Source organism: Rhincodon typus, chromosome 3, assembly GCF_021869965.1.
Source record: "Rhincodon typus isolate 14 chromosome 3, sRhiTyp1.1, whole genome shotgun sequence".
Classification (NCBI taxonomy): domain Eukaryota; kingdom Metazoa; phylum Chordata; class Chondrichthyes; order Orectolobiformes; family Rhincodontidae; genus Rhincodon; species Rhincodon typus.
This window is the reverse complement of record NC_063334.1, coordinates 27,755,332-27,774,107: the sequence shown is the minus strand read 5'-3', so window position 1 is coordinate 27,774,107 and position 18,776 is coordinate 27,755,332. Positions and strand designations below refer to the sequence as shown.

Genomic DNA, 18,776 nt, shown 5'->3' with positions numbered 1-18,776 from the left:
TTCTGAAGAAGGGTCCAGACCCGAAACGTCAGCTTTCCTGCTCCTCTGATGCTGCTTGGCTTGCTGTCTTCATCCAGCTCAACACCTTGTTACTTCAGATTCTCCAGCATTGGCAGTTCCTACTATCTCTAATGGTTTATTGAGTTTTCTTGCTCTCCTCAGTTGCATAAAGATTTTTTGTTTTGCAATGTAGAGTGGGCAAAGGACATCAGGGATTTCAGTAGACAACAGCATTAACAGTCTATCTTCTTAATCCATAAAATTTCAGGATTGAGAAAGAAAGAAAAACAGGTGAGAATGACATAGGCTAATTTAGAATTAATAAGAAGGGAGCAGGAAAGATTAGCGTATGAGAGGGAGAAAAGTAAAAGTAAACTTAAACTAAACAAAATTTCACATTAAGAAAATTCCTAACAATAATCCACTTAAACATGGCTAAAAAGGGATATCAAGTGGAAAATATGTATATTGCACTCATGAGGGTGAGACATGGTGTGGGGAGAGAAAAACACAACTTTTAGAAAAGAGGTAACAATTTGTACAGCACAAGAAGAGGATGCTGATTATTTAGCTGAAGTATCACACATGTTGTGATTGTCGTATTATGCATTGGAAAACTTGCTGTTCCTTTCTCCAGTTTGTAAATGGTGCTGAATGACCTACATCTGTCCCTGTGTTCCACTTTGCAACTGAAAATTTTTTTATTCACTCATGGGACATGGGTGTCGTTGCCTGGACCAGCATTTATTGCCCGTCCCTAGTTGCCCTTGAGAAGATGGTGGTGAGCTGCCTTCTTGACCCTCTGCAGTCCACGTGCTGCCCACAATGACCTTAGGGAGGGAATTCCAGGAATTTAACCAAGAAACAGTGAAGCAACGGCGATATATTCCTGAGACAGGTTGGAGAGTGCCTTTGAGGGGAACTTGCAGGTGGTGGTTTTCCCATGTATCGGCTGCCTTTATCCTTCCAAATGGAAGCTGTCGTGGGTTTGGAAGGTGCTGTGTAAGGAGCTTTGGAGAATTTCTGCAGAGCATCTTGTAGATAGTACACACCGCTGCTATTGAGTGTCAGTGGTGGAGGCATTGAATGTAGTGCCAATCAAACAAGTTGCTTTGTCCTGGATGGTGTCAAGCTTCTTGAGTGTTGTTGGGGCTGAACGCATCTAGGCGAGTGGCGAATATTCCATCACATTCCTGACTTGTGCGTTGTAGGTGGATTGTCAGGCTTTAGGGAGTCAGAAGGTGAGTTACTTTGCAGGGTTGATAGGGCTGTTTCTACTGTTGTCTTTTCTGGCACCTAGATTGATGCCACGTAGTCTGTCTGGTTTCATTTCTTTGTTGAGACTTACAGCAATTGATACAACTAAGTGGCTTGCTGGACCATTTCAGAGGGCTGTTGAAAGTCAAAGGTAGACCAGACCATGCAAGGATGGCAGATTTCCTTCCCTGAAGGAAATTAGTAAACTAGATGGGCTTTTCTGAAAACCAATGGTTTCGTGATCATCAGTAGGTTCTTAATTCCAGTCATCTAATTTCCGTGACCAGTCTCTGATCTATGAGTTCAACTTGGGTAGCAGATTGGGTTTCTGCAATTGACTTAGTGTCATACAGAAGGGACATCAGTCAGGGTAAATGACATCTAAGAATTTCATTTTGGAGTCAAAGTTGTTGGAGCAGAAGATTGGTTAGTGTGGGAGGAAAGGAAAAGATATGAAAGCATGAATGAATTTGAATGACCTACTTGCCTATCTCAGTACAGACACTTCTAACTTGAAACAGTGCCGTGTATCTCCTAATAGAAACAAAAATAAATAACTTAAAATCTGAATTACCTTCCCACCCCATCACCCTTCATTTGAGATGGTCTTTATCTCAGGCAGAAACATTTCTTGCTCTCAGTTGAAGGAATGAAGCAAATCAGTGTGCACTGCCTGGTACAAAGATTCACTGTTCCCCAGGAAAAGAACCACTTGACATTTCACTCAGAATTAAAACTTGACAGCCCCTTCCAAACTCACCGCTTCCTCCACTACTTAAAGAGACAAAGGAAACAGATACATGGAAAATCCAACAGCTGCACGTTCCCCCTCCAAGTCACTTACGGTCCTGTCCTGGAGCTATATTGCTTTTCTTTTACTGTTGCTGCATCAAAATCCTGGAAATCTCTACCAAACAGCGCTTTGAGTGCCCCAACACCACAAGGACTGCCGTGATTCAAGAAAGCAGCTCACCACCACCAGGGCAATTATGGTTGGATAGCCAGTGTCATTAAAAACAAAAGACAATTTTGAGTTATGACACCAAGTTCTCCCAAATCTATTCCGCTATGGGGGCAAATACTTAATGCTGAAATCTCTTTCTGTAGCTGATGGTAGCGTATTATTTGGTTAGTCCACATCTGAGTCCTGCGTACTTGGTCCTGAGTTTTGGTCTCCTTACTTAAGGAGAGACACACTCGCATTGAATGTAGTGAAGAAGGTTCACTGAGCTGATTCCTGGATACAGGGTTTGTCTTGAGGAAAGCTTGATTGGAGTTTAGAGAATGAGAGGTAACCTTATTCGAATATGTAAGATCCTGACAGAAATGACAGGATAATTACCGAGCCAACCTCCCCTCTTGTAGGAGAATCTAGAAGTAGGGAGCACAGTTTTAAAAAGTACTGCATCTCTCATTTAAGATGGAAACGAGGCAGGATTTCTTTACGGAGAAGGTCATTAGTTTTTAGAATTCCATAAAACAGCAGTGGAGGCTAATCCATTGAATATATTCAAGGCTGAATTAGATAAGAGTTTTGACTGACAAGGGAGTCCAGGGTAACGGGAAACAGGCAGGAAAGTAGTGTGAGGGCACAATCGGGTTTGATGAACTGAGTGAACTACTCTTGCTCCTATTGCTTATTTACCAGAGAGTTCAGTAAAAATAATCTTTAAGAATACTTATTTTTAAACCAATGTGATGTTTTACAAAGTTGAGTAGATAAAAATATTAATCAATAATCTCCAGTGTTTAGTGTAAGAACAAATTGAGCTTTCTTTCCTGTACAAGTTTGTGCAAGCTCACTCACTTGTTTATTATTTACTTTAGGATACAGGGATATGGTACCTGTTCCATAAAGTTCCCACAGGAGAATCCCAAGGGTTGTTCTCTGAAACTAAAGCTGAACTTACCCCATTGGGTACTTTCTACAACAACAGAGTTCATTCGAACTTCAAGGTAAGTGCTTTCCTGAATCCTATGGTGTGACTGGTACAGCGCAGAAGTTTCCTTGTGTGATAACTGGATCCTTTGTCAGTTTAACTCCTAATATAAATCTTCAGGATTTAAGTGATGGGATTCATTTCCACACAGGCATGCACACTTTCCACATTTGTACTTCTGGATCTCTTCAGTTTGCTTCTTCCATTAAGTTGTATTTTGTTTCTGAGACTGACATTCAGTCATCCTCCTCACTCTCCAGTCAACTGAGTATATTCCTTGAGATTTCAGCAAATGTCCTCTTGCCTCCTGCTATCTCCCCCCATGTGCCGCGATGTTGGTTCCCCTGTCTAGCTGTTGTCATAGTCTGTGAGGTCCCGCATCTTATTGGAAAGCAAATAAGCCTCTTGTCCCCACTTCTATAATTATAACTGGCATGCAAGTGCACTCATTCTCCCCATCCTCAACTGGTTCACAAAAGTGTTCAAAGTCAATTAAGCACATCAATGCCTTGCGGTGTGTCTGTAGCAGTGTCCTGGAGAGTAAACTTCAATTCTTTGAGGAGGCCAAGCTAAACTTACAGGATTGTTAGTCTCCAGTCCTTCCCCATTGCAAAGTGGTTTCTTGTTAATGAACACAAGCAATTAAAGCCTGGAGTTTTCTTTACAGTTTCTGTCTAACACTGAAATAAAACTACAGAGTACAGACTGGAGCTCAGCGGGTTAGTGAATAACCATGTGCTACTGATATTAATCTTGGCTAGAACTCACACTTTTTTAAAAAAAACATTTGGGCCATGATTTATTTTTCCAGAGGTAGACCTCTAGACTTGACTAAACATGAGGAATATTCAACATCATGTTCTCACTTGTTTTTTCATATTCTGATTTTTTTTTGTTGTTAGTTTATTTGTATTGTATATATTTGTCAACATTCCTTCAATTCTTTTTCTTTTGTTCACCATCCTTTGTTCTGAATTGCAGTTTATATTCATTTCTATTTTGCTTTTCTGTTCTCTGTTCTTTCCTCCCCTCTCTTTCTGTCCACTGCCTTTTGCTGAACAGCTGAGGTTAGAGGGTAATGTTCATTGGATCTTCGCCCATTCTCTGATGTAACTAGCTACGCTGTCTTTCCAGCTGTTTCATCTGTCACCACAGGGATAGAATTAGCACAAATTTCTTCAGAGTTAATACCTCCTCTTCCCATCAAACCCCATTATTCACATACAATTGTGTATGGAGATATGAGGCAAATGAAAGAAAGAAATAACTTGCGTATGTATATAGCACTTTTCATGACTCCAAAGTGTGATACAGGCAATTATGTTTTCTTAATTTAAAGTGTGCTCTGTTATATTGAGATACACATGGCACATTTTAAGTACAACACGATCCAACAAACAGCAATGAAATGGTCACCAGATATTCTGTTCTATTGATGTTGGTTGAGGGTTAAATATTGGCCAGAATATCACAGTGGGAAGCCTGCTATGGTTTCCATTAAAGACTGATCCAAAACTCTGTAAAGAGTAAACCATTCCAACATGTAAACGTTCTGACCATTTTGTCCTGTTATTGAAGCAAGTTTGTTTACCCACTTTCCTTCCTATTTGGCTGTACGGTTCAGATTTTGGATTGGATGCAGATTGCAGGTAAAACATGCATGGACTTCCATAGATGTGGTTGTAAATTATGTAATGAACTGGCTTCTCTAGAAGATTAACTCAACAGATAGATTTGTAATTCGTATGAGAATACTGGGTAATGTATTAACATGATGTAATGTTTGTGCAGCTTTGCTGTAATTCTTCTCAATCTTTGTTGCTAGGCTGGACTGTTCATCGACAAGGGAGTGAAAATCACCAATGCTAGTGCTGATGATCCGAGGGAATACCTTTGTTTGGACAACAGTGCGAGGTGAGTCAAGGAACTGACCTTTGGCAAAGGAACTAATTTTTTTTTGAAGTGGAAAATGCATTTGCCTGTAGCATCAGCATAAAAGGAATTACATAGCATGGTAGAATGGGCTTGCATTTACATAGTGCCTTTCACAACCTCAGGTTGTCTTATGGTGCTTTGCAACCTATTAAGTACTTTTTGACGTGTAGTCACTGCTGTAATGTAGGAAACATGACTGCCAATTTATAAAAAGTAAGCCCCACAAACAGCAATAATGAAAAGATAATTTGTCAGGACGCCTACTGTTAGGTGTGATTCCATGATCATTGCACAGCGCTGTATATGTTAACAGCTACCTTAGCAACCAATTTAAGATGATCAGTTGAGGTAATGGTTCATTTATATTTTCTAGAAGTGACGGACATTCAGACACGGGCCCGTTCTTGGAACAAATCCAAACCTTGCAACTTTCTGCTTTACCAGGGAGCATGGGAAGTCTGTCATTCCCTGCTGATAACCCATTTGCCTCAGCCAATTGAAGTTGAATTACTAATCAATCAGTTGGCACCTTTTTTCTCTTGTAGGATAAACTGTTGTGATTGTTTGGTTGAATTTGGTATACTTGCTTTTATTCTGATGAGAGCAAACTGGAAAGCTTTGGTGACGTGCCTCTCACATTTCAACCAGCTTCTGTTTGATGATGTTGGTTGAGGACTAAAGGTTAGCCAGGAAAACTGAGCAGAAGCTCTCTGCTCTCTTTCAGAATAATATGTGAAATCTGCTGTGTTCACCTGTGAGGTTGGACAGGAACTTGATTTAACATATTGTCTGAAAGGCAATACTAGCACCAGGAGTCTCAGCCTAGGTATTCTTCTTGAGGCTCCGGAGTGAGTCTTGAATCCACAACCTGCTGACACTGAGGCAAGAGTGTTACTACTGAACCACGGCTGGAACAGGCAAACACAAAATTCACGTTCCTCAGAAAATGTTATTCTTTTCACTGAAATCCATTCTGACTTGGTTTAGCTTCCTGCCAGTTTATGTTATAGGCGGTAATGCTGTCAATGAGACATGATTGTTTGCTCATGAGTCGAGGTTATTTGGCCCAGGGAAGCACAACTTTCCAGTGCCTAATTCTTTCCTCCGTCCCTGAGTCCAAGTACTTTCTTCTGATGGGAATAGATCCATTGCGGAGCTCCAGGGTGTTTTTATATGTGGTGCATTTTCAGCGGCTTTAAGTTTTTGTTCATTGTGTTAAGGTTCCGTCCTCACCAAGACGCTGACCCACAGAAACCACGTGTTGCCGCTGTCATCGACAGGCTGATGGCATTCAAAAACAACGACCATGGAGCTTGGGTCCGAGGAGGCGATGTTGTATTTCAGAATTCTGGGTATGTGATGGTCCAATGTGTCATTTCTTAGTTGGCATGAAAGATGAGGTTTAAAGCCTTTACTTTGAAGGTACAGTACCTAATGAGGCCACTTGGCACAATTGATCCATGATGGCGTCTGTGCTCCACACAATCCGTCTCTGACTGGTTGTTCACTTCATGTCCTACTTCAATTCCTGTCTCCGTCGTGTGTTTATCCAGCTTCTCCCTAGACGATTCCACACTATTCATCTCCACCACTCCACGTGGTATCGAGTTCCACATTCTCCCCACTCCAAGGTCTTCGAGATGAAACTATGATCAGGCTCTCCAAAGCCTACTTCTGTTAATTGCCACACTTCCCTATCACTCCTTTTCATAGGGAGCTGGCTTCCAGGCCTCTAAGGTGCTTCATGAGAGCATCATTACAACCGAGCCACTGAAGGAGCTATTAAAATGGGTGACGAAAAGCTTGGTCTATGGTGTTCTTTTAAAGACAACGTCAGAGTAGGGGAGCAAGGTGGAGAGATTTAGGGAGGGAATTCCTCAGGCTTTGGGAGTTGGGAGTTGAAAGCACAGTGACTAGTTTTGGTCCTGTTAAAAGTGGGGATGTATCAGACAATTTACCCTTCTAATGTTTCTTTGCACAGGAGAGGCTAAAATTCATTTGACCACTGATGTTCTGCTCATGTCCAGTTTATATTTTAAACATCTTAGCTTTCATTCTGATGGGAACATGATGAGATTTTGAGGGTCCCTGTTGATTCTAAGGTGCTATGAGGCTGCACATGTATCTGAGAGGGAACATTGCTGTCAGGTTTCTATCACCAGGGAAATGTTACCTGTATTTATCATTTTCCTATTAATATTTCAGGTTTTCTGATAATGGAATTGGACTGTCGTTTGCCAGGTAAGAGAAGCTGTTTGGTGTGTGGAAAGCGGTGGTTCACGTTTTAGCTATTGTACTTTGCACTTTATTAGAGCTTACCATCTTTCCTGTTCATCGTTGTGGAGAGAATGGCTGAGAGTTTGCACCGTCTGCAGATTTTTCAAATTCAGAAATTACAGATCCCACAGCTTACACCATCTGTGCTTATCCACAGTGAATGAAAAGTGATGTCTTTTACAAAGGCAGTGTTGAAACAGCATTAAGCCTCCTGTGTATTTTGGGTGGTTTGCACATAAACTGCACAGTGCAGAAGTCAAAACATCATTTTCAATGTTATTTCTGGTGCAGGAATTGCGAGTAGAGTGCTCACAGAATTAAGTTATTTCTTAAAAATTCAACAATGTTACACACTCTGTGTAATTCCACCAACAGGATGGGTGCCAGATGCCATCTTTCAGTAAGTAGGTGTTTGTTGGTGTTTCTGAGTTGAGCACCCATTGAACTTATTAATGCTGTCAGTTTCTGGGAAACTCCTATTACACTTTTCATTACGGATACTTCCATATTTGGAAAGTGGTTTCACTAGGAACCATACTGTATTCTTAGTATAGTAATATAGAGCTACCCTCTTCACACAAAGAGCAACTCTCTTCACCTCCTCCCTTTCCCAGCACCATCAATCCCAAACATTGGGAAGGTGGACTTCAATCACCGATTTCCAAACTAAGATTGACAGATGTTTGTGAATTGTTCTCAGAGCAATACAGTATTTTGTGTTCTTTCTTGAATGTTAGAATCTACCTTCAAGCCCTTTTGGTCTAAGCCATTAAACCTTTTATGGTTTTTTGAGCTTTCTTTAAATTATTCATTCATAAGCTATAGTCATCACTGGGAAAGCCAGCATTTATTTCACATCCCTAGACTGAGTGGGTTGCCAGGCCATTATAATGGGAATTTAGCAGTCCAACCCAGGCCTGGAGTCAATTGTAGGCCAGATCAGGTAAGGGTAGCAGATATCCTTTCCTGAAGAACAGTTGTGAACTTAATGGGATTTTACTGAGACTAGCTGTTCATTCCAGATTTATTTCATCTAGTTTGATTTCTTAGCTGCCATTTCTGGGATTTGAATTCTCATCTACACATTGTTCGTCTGAACTTTCAGATTATGACTCCTTGGTGTTACCACTATGTCTTGGCATCTGTACTGTAAAGTGCTGAACGAATTGGAAGGCTAATGTTCACAGTTGTTTCCTAAATGAATAACTGTTCTTACAGTGATGGCAGCTTCCCAAAGGATGAAGGTTCAAGTCAAGAGATCTCTGAATCGTTGTTCATTGGAGAAAGCAAGAACTATGGATCTCAGGGAGGCCAAAACAAATACTGGGGTGTCGGTGGGGTTGATGGGAAAAATCGCACGCTACCAAGAGACAAGTAAGATTCTTTGATTAATGTCCGTTCTGTATGAAATACAAATACTGGATAATGTGTGAAACAATGGATCTAGGCTTATATTCACTGTACTACTGAAGGTTATGTACTGAAGGTAATTTGGTTGCTTTAAAACTGTCAGGAGTTTGAAAGGGATTGATTTGAATAGAAAGAAACACTTTTCTGTTGATTGGAGAATCTTCTACATGTTACTAAACTCAGAACCAGGTCTTTCAAGGGAAACGTTAGAAAACACTCTCTCACAAAATCTTGCTGATGCTAGTGCAATTATTAATTTTAAATCTGAGATTGGTGCCCTTTCGTAGACGAGACAAACCCAACAAGAGTGTGAAACCAAGGATGGGTGCATGTTGTTGAGACATTAATCAACCATAAACTCATAGACTTTGTGGGTCAGACTTTGAAGAGATGAATTTCCAATGCCTACACCTATAATCCATAGTAGTATTGATGTCTAAGTTCTAGAATTGTGCTTTCTTGTACAATGAAATTCTGTGAAGATCTTGAAATGCCTAAGCAAAAACATTCCATAATCTTTCTCCAAGCTGAGGGCAGCATATGAAAAGACTGTCTAAGTTCATCATGTTGTAATGTTTGCCTACTATTGTCTCCCATTTTCAACTTGATAATGTCAATATTATGCTTGCTAATTCCTGCAAGTCGTTTGTTTGTTAATGACACGTCTTCTCAAAAGCTCCCTTTGAAGATATACCACTATTTTATGCAATCTCTCTTTACGTTTAGTTACTTAATTAAAATAGTCTTCATTTAACAAAACGTTTTCAGTTTGCATGCTGTCCTAGATGCCAACTCTGTTCTTTTTCCAGTGTAAATCGCTGATCACTATTATCTGGTTTGTCTCCTTCCATAGCTTGTAGATATTGTGTTTCATTCAGTTCTTTAAAGACACAGTAGCTTGCAATCTTAACAAGCCAATTGAACTCCTACCTTCTTCCTTAGTTTCTTTTCTTCTTTGATTTTGCTCAAAAGTGACATGTAATCAAAGCTTTTCATCTTGTACTTATCTGGACAGATGCAAAACTGCCAAATTTTGCTGGGAGTGATTTGTTCTGCATGGTGCTCCCATTGAAATTTGGCATTCTTGCACATGTCCACATGAGTGAAAGATGAAAAGCTTTGACTGCACGTCCTTCTTTTTTTCAGCAGTACTTAAGCTCTGTTCTGTCAAGTGGTCCTTAGATATTCTTGTCTTCCCTTTGTGCTTAATGTCAAATAAAGCTCCCACATTTTGGTAGCGAGAATGAATCTCATTTTTCGATCTACAGAGAAGTTTTATGTATTCTCTTCTGGCTTTAAAACAGGACCTTCCCCATCCGAGGGTTTCAGATTTATGATGGTCCCATTCACGTCACCAAGACAACCTTCCAGAATTACATGGCAACCCCAGTTCGATTCGCCAGTGCTGTCGGATTCGTTCTAAAGAACCCCTGGCAACTGACTCCGAAGAACAGTTTGTCTCTGGTGAAGTTTGGCAAAAGTGTAGGTTTATCTTGTTATTTACTCTTTTGAAATAATCATGCATGTTGTAAAATTCTTTGGCGTACTGATGAATATTATAAATCAGATCACCAGACCGTAACTTTACGAAAGAACAACTTGCATGTACATAGCACCTTTTTGACATTGTAAAACATTCCAAAGTACCTTGCAAGAGTGTTCACAAACAAAATAGCTCCCTGAACTGCATAAAGAGTTAATAGGAGAGCTGATCAAATGTGTGGTCAAAGAGGTAGGTTTTAGAAATGGTCTCTGTACTAACTCAGGAAGCCTAACTGGGAAGGAACATCATTTATTGTCGAACACCAAAATAGAGTCATGACCCATTCTTGGGTCTGCTTCATTTTTTTTTGTGTATCCAGAAGTATTATCACACACGACTGAACTTTTTTATTCCCCATCACCAAATCATCACGGTATTCATTTTCTGTCTAGCGATCGTCATCAGTAAATCACACATGCTTCTAATGGAATAATAACATGCAAAACCCATTAAGGACAATGCAAGCCATCAAAAGTGAGGGAGAGATCAGGAGAACTGGAAGGGGCTGTGTTTGCTTTTTTTTTTCATATACCTGAGTCTGCTTTATGAAGAGCACAGCTGCTGAACTCCAACTGGACAGGCCGTTGCCTGTTACTAAGGGAGCTCATACTCCATGTGCTCAATAGGGACATTAATTAGTGATTCTCCATGGGCCTTAAAATGTTTATCACATCCTTCCCCCTCCAAGCCTGAGGGTTTCCCCTCGCTTCTGTGATGATGGGGTCTCCTGTGAGATTTTGTTCATGGGTCTATTCCTAATGCTTTGCAGGTCTGTTAGAGAGGGTATAATAAGTAGGCAAACATCTCTTCAGTGAACATTGTTGAAGAGTCACTGCAGGGAGCACATCCTTGTTGGCATGTCAGCAGAAACAATTGCCTCCGTGGAGGGTTCTTGCCGGAGGTGGTTGATGTGTTTTTCTTTAATGATCTTCTCCCTGGTTTCAACTATTACCAATTCTAGTTCCATTCAAGGATAACTCCTGGGATATCTGGAGAGCTATCACTGAAGTTCCTCATGTGGACTATATCTCCCCCTAGTGACTTTTGAGACCTGGGAAAAACATTGACTCCGTTACATTCCTCAGAGTTGGAGCCCCTTCTTATGGCTTTCACAGGGTACAATCTGTCTTTGTTGACTCTGTACCTGAGGTACCTCGTGTACCTGCAACACCTTTTCCCTTTTTATTTGGATGCCGGCCTCAGAGAATCGTCGTAAGACCTCCTCCAAACTCTTCACATGTTTCTTTTTAGTAGCTCCTGAGATAAAATTGCCATTCAGATTGCCACTCTGGGCACCACTTGGAGGATGTTCTCCATTATCCTTTGAAAGTTAGTGCCAGCTAGATACCCCAAAAGGCAAGTGAGTGTACCCATTCAGTCCTCTGTGAGTATTCACAGTGACACACTTTCTGGGTGACCCTTTTGAGTTCCAGTTGTGGGTAGGTGTGGCTCATATTCAATTCGGAAAATAAGTGACCCCCAGCCAGATTTTCATAAAGTCTTTCATGTGTGGCATAGGGTATCTGTCTAAGTGGGAAACTTTGTTGACGGTCAACTCATAATCCCCACAAATGCAGACCGAGTTGTCAGTTTTCACAACTGGGACTAATGGTGTGGCCCATTCAGCAAATTGTACAGTTCGTGTTATTGCCAAGTTCCGGCAGACATTCCAATTTACCTCTACTCTGGTGCATAGGGCATAGGGCATAGGGCACGGGTGCCTTTATCCCATTGATTTTTTTTTTTGATTTTGATTTTATTGTCACATGTACTGAAATACAGTGAAAAGCTTTGTTTACTAGCAGTACAGGCAGATCACAGCCAGCAAAGGATGTACAGATCAAAAAGACTTAGAGGCATACAGGTTACATTATTTGAGGCTAGAGTCCTTTCAACAGTTTGATAATGGCCAGAAAGAAGCTGTTCCTGAACCTGTTTGTGTGTGTGTTCAGGCTTCTGTATCTCATGCTTGATGGAAGAGGTTGTAGGAGATCATTACCAGGGTGTGATGGGTCTTTGATAGTGTTGGCTGCCTTTCTGTGGCAGCGGGTTGTGTAAATAGAGTCCATGGATGGAAGGTTGGCTTCCATGATGGTCTGGGCTGTGCACACAACCTTTTGTTGTTTCCTATGGTCCTGGGCAGAGCAGTTGCCATACCAGGCTATTATGCACCTGGACAATATGCTTTCAATGGTGCATCTATTGAAGTTGGTGAGAGACCGTATGGACATGCCAAATTTCCTGAGCCGCCTGAGGAAGAAGAGGCGGTGTTGTGCATTCCAAGAGGTCCTCTTGGAAGTCTTCAAGATACTTCCCAATAACTTGATATAGGTCGTTGATACCTATTTTAAAGATCTGTTGCCAATCCAGTCAGATTTCCTGTAGTCAGTGCCTTCCCGAAGGTTGGGACACAGCCCTTGTGCCATCATTAAGGGGAGTTGAACTGTCTGTGGCAATGTATAACTGGGGTGTTACAGTGGTCTTAATAATATGTAAATGGCATGTGGCCAATCTAACCATGGTGTCTCGCAGGCTTATAGGCAAGATGCCCCATTGGAGTTTCCTAAAGGTTTACTCCCCAACAATAAATAGTGGTACCTGTACAAGTTTAGGAAATGGCCATTAACCTGAATGGTCATTTTTAATTGGGGCTACACTTTGGGAGCAGTGATACAGTTAAGCTGTATAAATTCCTCATCTTCGGGCTGATTTACTTGCAAAGTCTTGTCTTGAGGTGACTTCACCCTTCGGCCTGGGCGGTACATGTTTTGCTGGTTGCAGTAGCCTTGTCTGAGATGGACCCTGTGACTACAAGTGCGGCATGGATGTTTTTGCTCCTCACGGTATTATGGAGAAACTTGCCATCCTGCTCTGGAACCTTGCGGCCTCCAACTCCAATTTGCTTTCTGTGGCGATGAACAGGAACTGCGAGTATTATCCGCCAGGGATTTGGCTCTGCAGTGTGGGAGTTGCCCCAGGTTGAGGATGGTACTATGGATCCCTGAAGCTGCTGAGTCCCTTTTTTTTACTATGTTTTCACTGGAAAGAGCCAGTTCCGTGGCTTTCTTAAGGTTCAGATTTGGTTCAGTCTGTAGCATCCTTTGGGTTGCAATATTATAAATTCTACAAACTAAACGATCCCTTAATATTTTCCAAAATGCTGACCTGTACTTAATGTTCCATCAGTTTTCATAGTCTCGTCAAGAACTCAGTAACTGGTTCCCAAGGAAATCTATTTGCCGTTTAAAACTCTGCAATGTAACAGATGGTTTGGGGTCATGATGATCCGCTACAGTATCTATCAGTCCATCAAAAACTTTGACTTTGAGTTGCCAGGTAGGTTAAACTCTTATGATGCTGAAAGTCAGGGCCTCTCAAGTGGTCAGGAGAACAACCTTTTGTAGAGTCATAGTCATACAGCATGGAAACAGAGCTTCGGCCCAACTCAACCATGAGGTGATCCCCTTCTATCCCTGAAGTGTTATCACACAAGCAAAAACCATCTATGTCCACCACCAAATGACTGACCTTTTTGTTTTGTTTTTTACCTGTTACTGTCACTGGATCTGCTTTATATGTTTTATATTTTCTAATTAACCTGTTCAGAGATGTTATTACATACTACTGGAGCAGGTGGGACTTGAATCCAGGCTTCCTGGCTCAGAGGCAGGGATGCTACCATTGGCTGTTACCAAGGGAACACATACTCAACAAGCTCCATTGAGGAGAATAATTAGTGATTCCCTATGGGCCCTACGGGTGTTATCACAGTCTTGAAATAAGAAAGAGAGGCAGTGAGGTTTAGGAGGGGAATCTCAGAGCTTGGAGCCTCGGCAGCTGTAAACATGGCAGACTGTGGTCAAACAAAGGAAATTGAGATGCTCCAGCGAGATTAACTGGAGGAGTTTGGATGTGCTGGGAGGTTCTAGGACTGACAGAAATTACAGAGGTAAGAAGAGCTGAAATACTGTAGGGATCTTGGAGTGTTGTAGAACTCAAGAATAATTAATAGAATCAATGGCTAGAGTCATCATTAGCTGTTTTGTTGTGCATGAGGCTGGGAAGTTGTCTGATTGTGTAACCCCTTTGAATGCTAACGAATTGTATTGTGGTTTATAAATGATTGTCTGCCATTCTTATAGGAGGGGTGCTACATGGCTACTTGTGGCTTGTTTTACACCATTCTGGTGTTCTTTTCAGCACGTTATCTTGTAGTTTTGGTTCCTAGTCTTCTCCCCCACCCTCCTCCACAACACCTTCTAATCACACCAGGCAAGTGTTAACTCCAGTCTGGAGATTCCACAGGTATGGACCTCCCTCCAGTGCCACAGCCATGGAACTGTTCTGGGTGGTGGATGTTAGCAGGTCAATTCACTGTGTAGTTAGTCACTGCTGGGTCTGAATCTGGTTATTAGGGGGTGTGATGTTCACAGGGTAAATTATTGTGGGCACTTGGTTTAACTTTGCCTCTGGAAGGTGGCACCTCTGGCAGAGCAGGACTCCTTCAGTACTACACAGGGAGTGTCAGCCAGGAAGATGTGCTAAAGTCTCTGTGGAGCACTTGTTACAGGGGTGGAGGTTGGCTTGTTTCAATTGCTCAGGATTGAAATTGGATAGAAATGGAAACAGGTTTACTCCCTTTCACCCTCGCACCACTGGCTGCAATGGGACCAGCTACTAGTGTATTGACCGAAATTGGCAGTAATGCGTTAGGCAGTGAAGTAAGTGATTGAACAACGGGACATGTCCTGGTGCCATTCTGAATGAAAATTGAAAAAGTCTCAGATCATAGATACAGTATGGAATAAGACCATTCAATCCAACATGCGCATGCTGACCATTTGAAATAGCGATCCTGTTTTGCTCACTCCCTTGTTTTATTTTCCCCACTATGTCACAAATTTTTTTCCTTCTTTATTTTGGTCTTTTGAATGCTGCTGTTGAAGTTGCTTCTACTGCCCTTTTAGGCAGCACATTGCAGGTGACAACAGCTTAGTCTGTAGAAAGAAAACCCAGGGGTTCTTTTGTTACTGAATTACCCGCATACAATGCCTGCACATAAAGTTTTCTTTCAAATTGCTCAAACTTCATATGCATCAATCTTTGGAATTCCAGAAATGTTTCTCATGTTCTTCAATACTTAATTTCTGAAAAGACTTCATCCCTTCTTCACTCCCGTATCTCTGTTGTGTATTGCACTGATTAAAGCTTGTTTAACTGTGAGCAGCATGATTGGACTAACTTTATTTACACCTAAAGCAGTCAGGACAATGTAACAATGCAATATACTGTTCTTATATTAGTCACAGTAAAATCCACAACATTTTTAATTACATTTGCCCTTAGGTGTCCTTGAAGGTTTTCTTTGGCACACCAGGCCCGTGGTTTGAGGGCTGTGATCTCGATGGTGACAAGAATGCTGTGTTCCATGATGTTGACGGATCTGTGACAGGCTACAGAGACACGTACGTAGGCCGCATGGATAATTTCCTGATCCAGCATCCCAGCTGTGAGAATGTCACATCCTGGTTTGGCACAGTTTGCAGCGGAAAATATGCTCAGGTAAAACAAAACTGAGGCTTGGGGAAGTGGTGAATGGGTGAGCGAGTGAGAGAAATCATTTCAAAATGTGTATTTCAAAATATCTTTCATGACCTACAGACATATTAAAGAACATGAGCTAAATGAGTACGTTGGAAGTGACATCATTGTCATAATATAGGAAACACGGCAACCAATTTACATGCAGCAAGCTCCCACTAATGAATAGGTAATCTGCACATTTTTAGTGATGTTGGTTGAGCGAAGTGTATTGGCCAGAATACTGGTGAAGATTCTCTTTCCCGCTATCCTTTGAAATGGTGGCTGTGAGATTTTTTATGTTTGTCCGAGTGAACAGGCAGGGTCTCACCATCTCATCCAAACAATGGCACGTGTGACAGTGCAGCACTCCCCTGGTTCTGCTTTGGAGTGTCAACCTGGAGTGGGTGTTATGTCTCTTGAGTGGGACTTGAACTCACAGTCGTTCGTCATCACAGTTAGTTAGACATAGTTGTTAGGGCTAAGGGGCCAAAGGATACAGGGAGAAAGCAGGAACGGGGTACTGAGTAGGATGATCGATCATGATTGTATTGAGTGGCAGAGCAGGCTCAAAGGGCCAAGTGGCCTACCCCTGTTCCTATTTTCTATATTCATATGTTTATCTTGCTCTGCTATGAGTTGTCCTCTCTTGAGCTAAGTCTGTTTGCGGTAGGGAGACCAGATTCATTTTTTTTCTCCCCCTTGTTGCAAAAGAATGGCATGTTTATACTTTACCAGCTGTGCATTTTGAGTCAGATATGGTCACTTGTGTTGAGGAGACAGTTAATTCAAGTGTTAATTTTTCAATGCAGAGCTTTATCCCACAGTAAAGTACTGTATATTCCCAATGCTTGAGTCAATTCTAAGGAGGGACAGGTGGAGTAAAATGGCCCTGTCTTCATTTGGAGACATAATTTCAACAGATGATAAATTTTTTGTTGGCTTTAAGAAATCCAGAGAATTGAGATGAAGTGGGCAGTGCCAGATGAAGGAAAGCCATGACTAGAATTCCCCAATTAATTGTAGACGCTGCAAGTTATAGAACCTGGTTGATATAGCAATGACGATCAGCCAAGCTCTGTTTTAACTGGCATGAGAAAAAGGTGATAAATTGTTCATATGTCAGAGTTACAGACCGGGAAAGGGAAGCTTTTCTCACGGTTGACTCCCACCATCAGCATTAACCACACACTGCAAGGCTAGAAACAGAGTGGAGTTTACTGTACTTAGCTCCAGTTTTGGAGGAGGATCACTATCACAGTTAGTTACTGAGAAAGCAGGGCAGGTTTCATGCATTGAGCTGGTGTGTTATGGGTGACTCAACTATAAGTAGAAAGAAGAACTTGAGCCTAGTATTCCTACAGTATCTGTCACAACTTCAGGAAGCACCAAGGAAGAAATGTAGCACCTTTCACAACCACCAAACTTCTCACAGAATTTCACAGCCAATGCATCTTGATGCATCATGACGGTTGTAATGCAGAAAAAGCCAAGCGACTCTGCACACAGCAAGCTCCCACAATCAACATAATAATGACCTGAAAATCTGTTTTTAGTGATTCAATTGATGAGGTTTCCCCTCCTCCTCTTCAAAAGAGAGCCACTTGATTTTTTACTTTCATTTGAGAGGGCCCATGTGGGCACAGCTTAAAAATTGACCCAAACACAGGCCCTGTTTCTGCGTAGCACTCCCTCAGGGAGTCTGAGCCGAGATTTTTGTATTCCTATTCCTGAAAAGGGACTAGGACCTACAAAGCCACTTGCTCAGACTGAGTCAGCCCACTGGATTGGAACTTGTCAGAGGTGGCAAAGGGCCCACTGCAGGTGTGGGTGGTGAGCCTGCTTTGGAGGATGATGGGACCCAGGGCCTAATTTTACCAGCAGCAAGTAGATGGTTGCTGTTGATATTTTAATGGCCCCAAGAGCTGTCACCCCAACTGCAGGACCAGCAGCTCTGGAATGCCACTAGGAGAAATATCACTTCTGAGGCAGAGAGGGAAGGAAAATGTAATTTATATTGTTGGAGTGGAACTCCTTTGAGGAAATCACTGGGGCCATAACGGAGCATGTCTCCATGCCTATGGTCCCCTCCCCATCAACCTTTCTTAAATAAAACCTTCCTCGCCAACACTGTTGATGGGTGGTCAGCTACTCTACCATTAGCAAGTGTGACGAAGGTCGATAATGTATTGTTGTTCAAGAACTTAAGTTCTAAAGTGGGAGAGTGAGGTAGAACTGTAAGTTTGACTTGTATTTCTATATTGAGTGCGTTAAGATGACGGGAAGCATGCTTTTTAGTTTCACTTTAAAAGGCACATGCCTTTTTAATAAGAATTTACAGTCTTAGAAAAGAGCTTGAGGTGAATAGTTCAGTGCATTAGAAAAGAAAAGTTATGAGAAAAGAAATTAGGCTGTCACCCAATAACAGAGTGGCCAATGACAAAAGCAGACACACAGAAGTAAGCTCATTTACAAATACAGTGTGCAAGTTTCATTTAGAGAGAAAAGGACTGTAACAGCAGAGGTACTGTTACTTGGGGGTTTCTAAAGCAACCTGCACTCAGAAGTTGTCTCGAGTAGATTAAGAGTGAATAAGAGAGAGCTTCATAAACAGAAAGATTCTCAGGGAGATCCATTAACTAAAGGAAATAGCATTGAATGGGTGCAGAAATTTGCTGAATAGATGCCAAGTATAAGTGTGCCAACTGACCAAGGAGCTTTAAAGAGGAGACGGCGGACCTTTTACTGAAGTTTGTCAGTAACGTTATTATTGAGGGTAAATTGGTTTGAATCTTCTTTTCTGATATATGAAATGAGTCTGTATCAAATAGTTC

The 18,776-nt window shown here is 41.6% G+C and overlaps 1 protein-coding gene across 2 annotated transcripts in view; it reads left to right on the top strand.

The window, feature by feature from the left end:
* The window catches only part of cemip2 (cell migration inducing hyaluronidase 2), a 71,583-nt gene that overhangs the window by 38,570 nt on the left and 14,237 nt on the right, over positions 1-18,776 (top strand). For both annotated transcript variants that reach the window (XM_020513859.2, XM_048592993.1), the window contains exons 11-17: positions 3,085-3,213; positions 5,023-5,111; positions 6,353-6,484; positions 7,338-7,373; positions 8,628-8,783; positions 10,124-10,301; positions 15,709-15,924. In XM_020513859.2, coding sequence (XP_020369448.1) covers positions 3,085-3,213; positions 5,023-5,111; positions 6,353-6,484; positions 7,338-7,373; positions 8,628-8,783; positions 10,124-10,301; positions 15,709-15,924 — 936 coding nt within the window. The remainder of the gene's footprint in view (positions 1-3,084; positions 3,214-5,022; positions 5,112-6,352; positions 6,485-7,337; positions 7,374-8,627; positions 8,784-10,123; positions 10,302-15,708; positions 15,925-18,776) is intronic.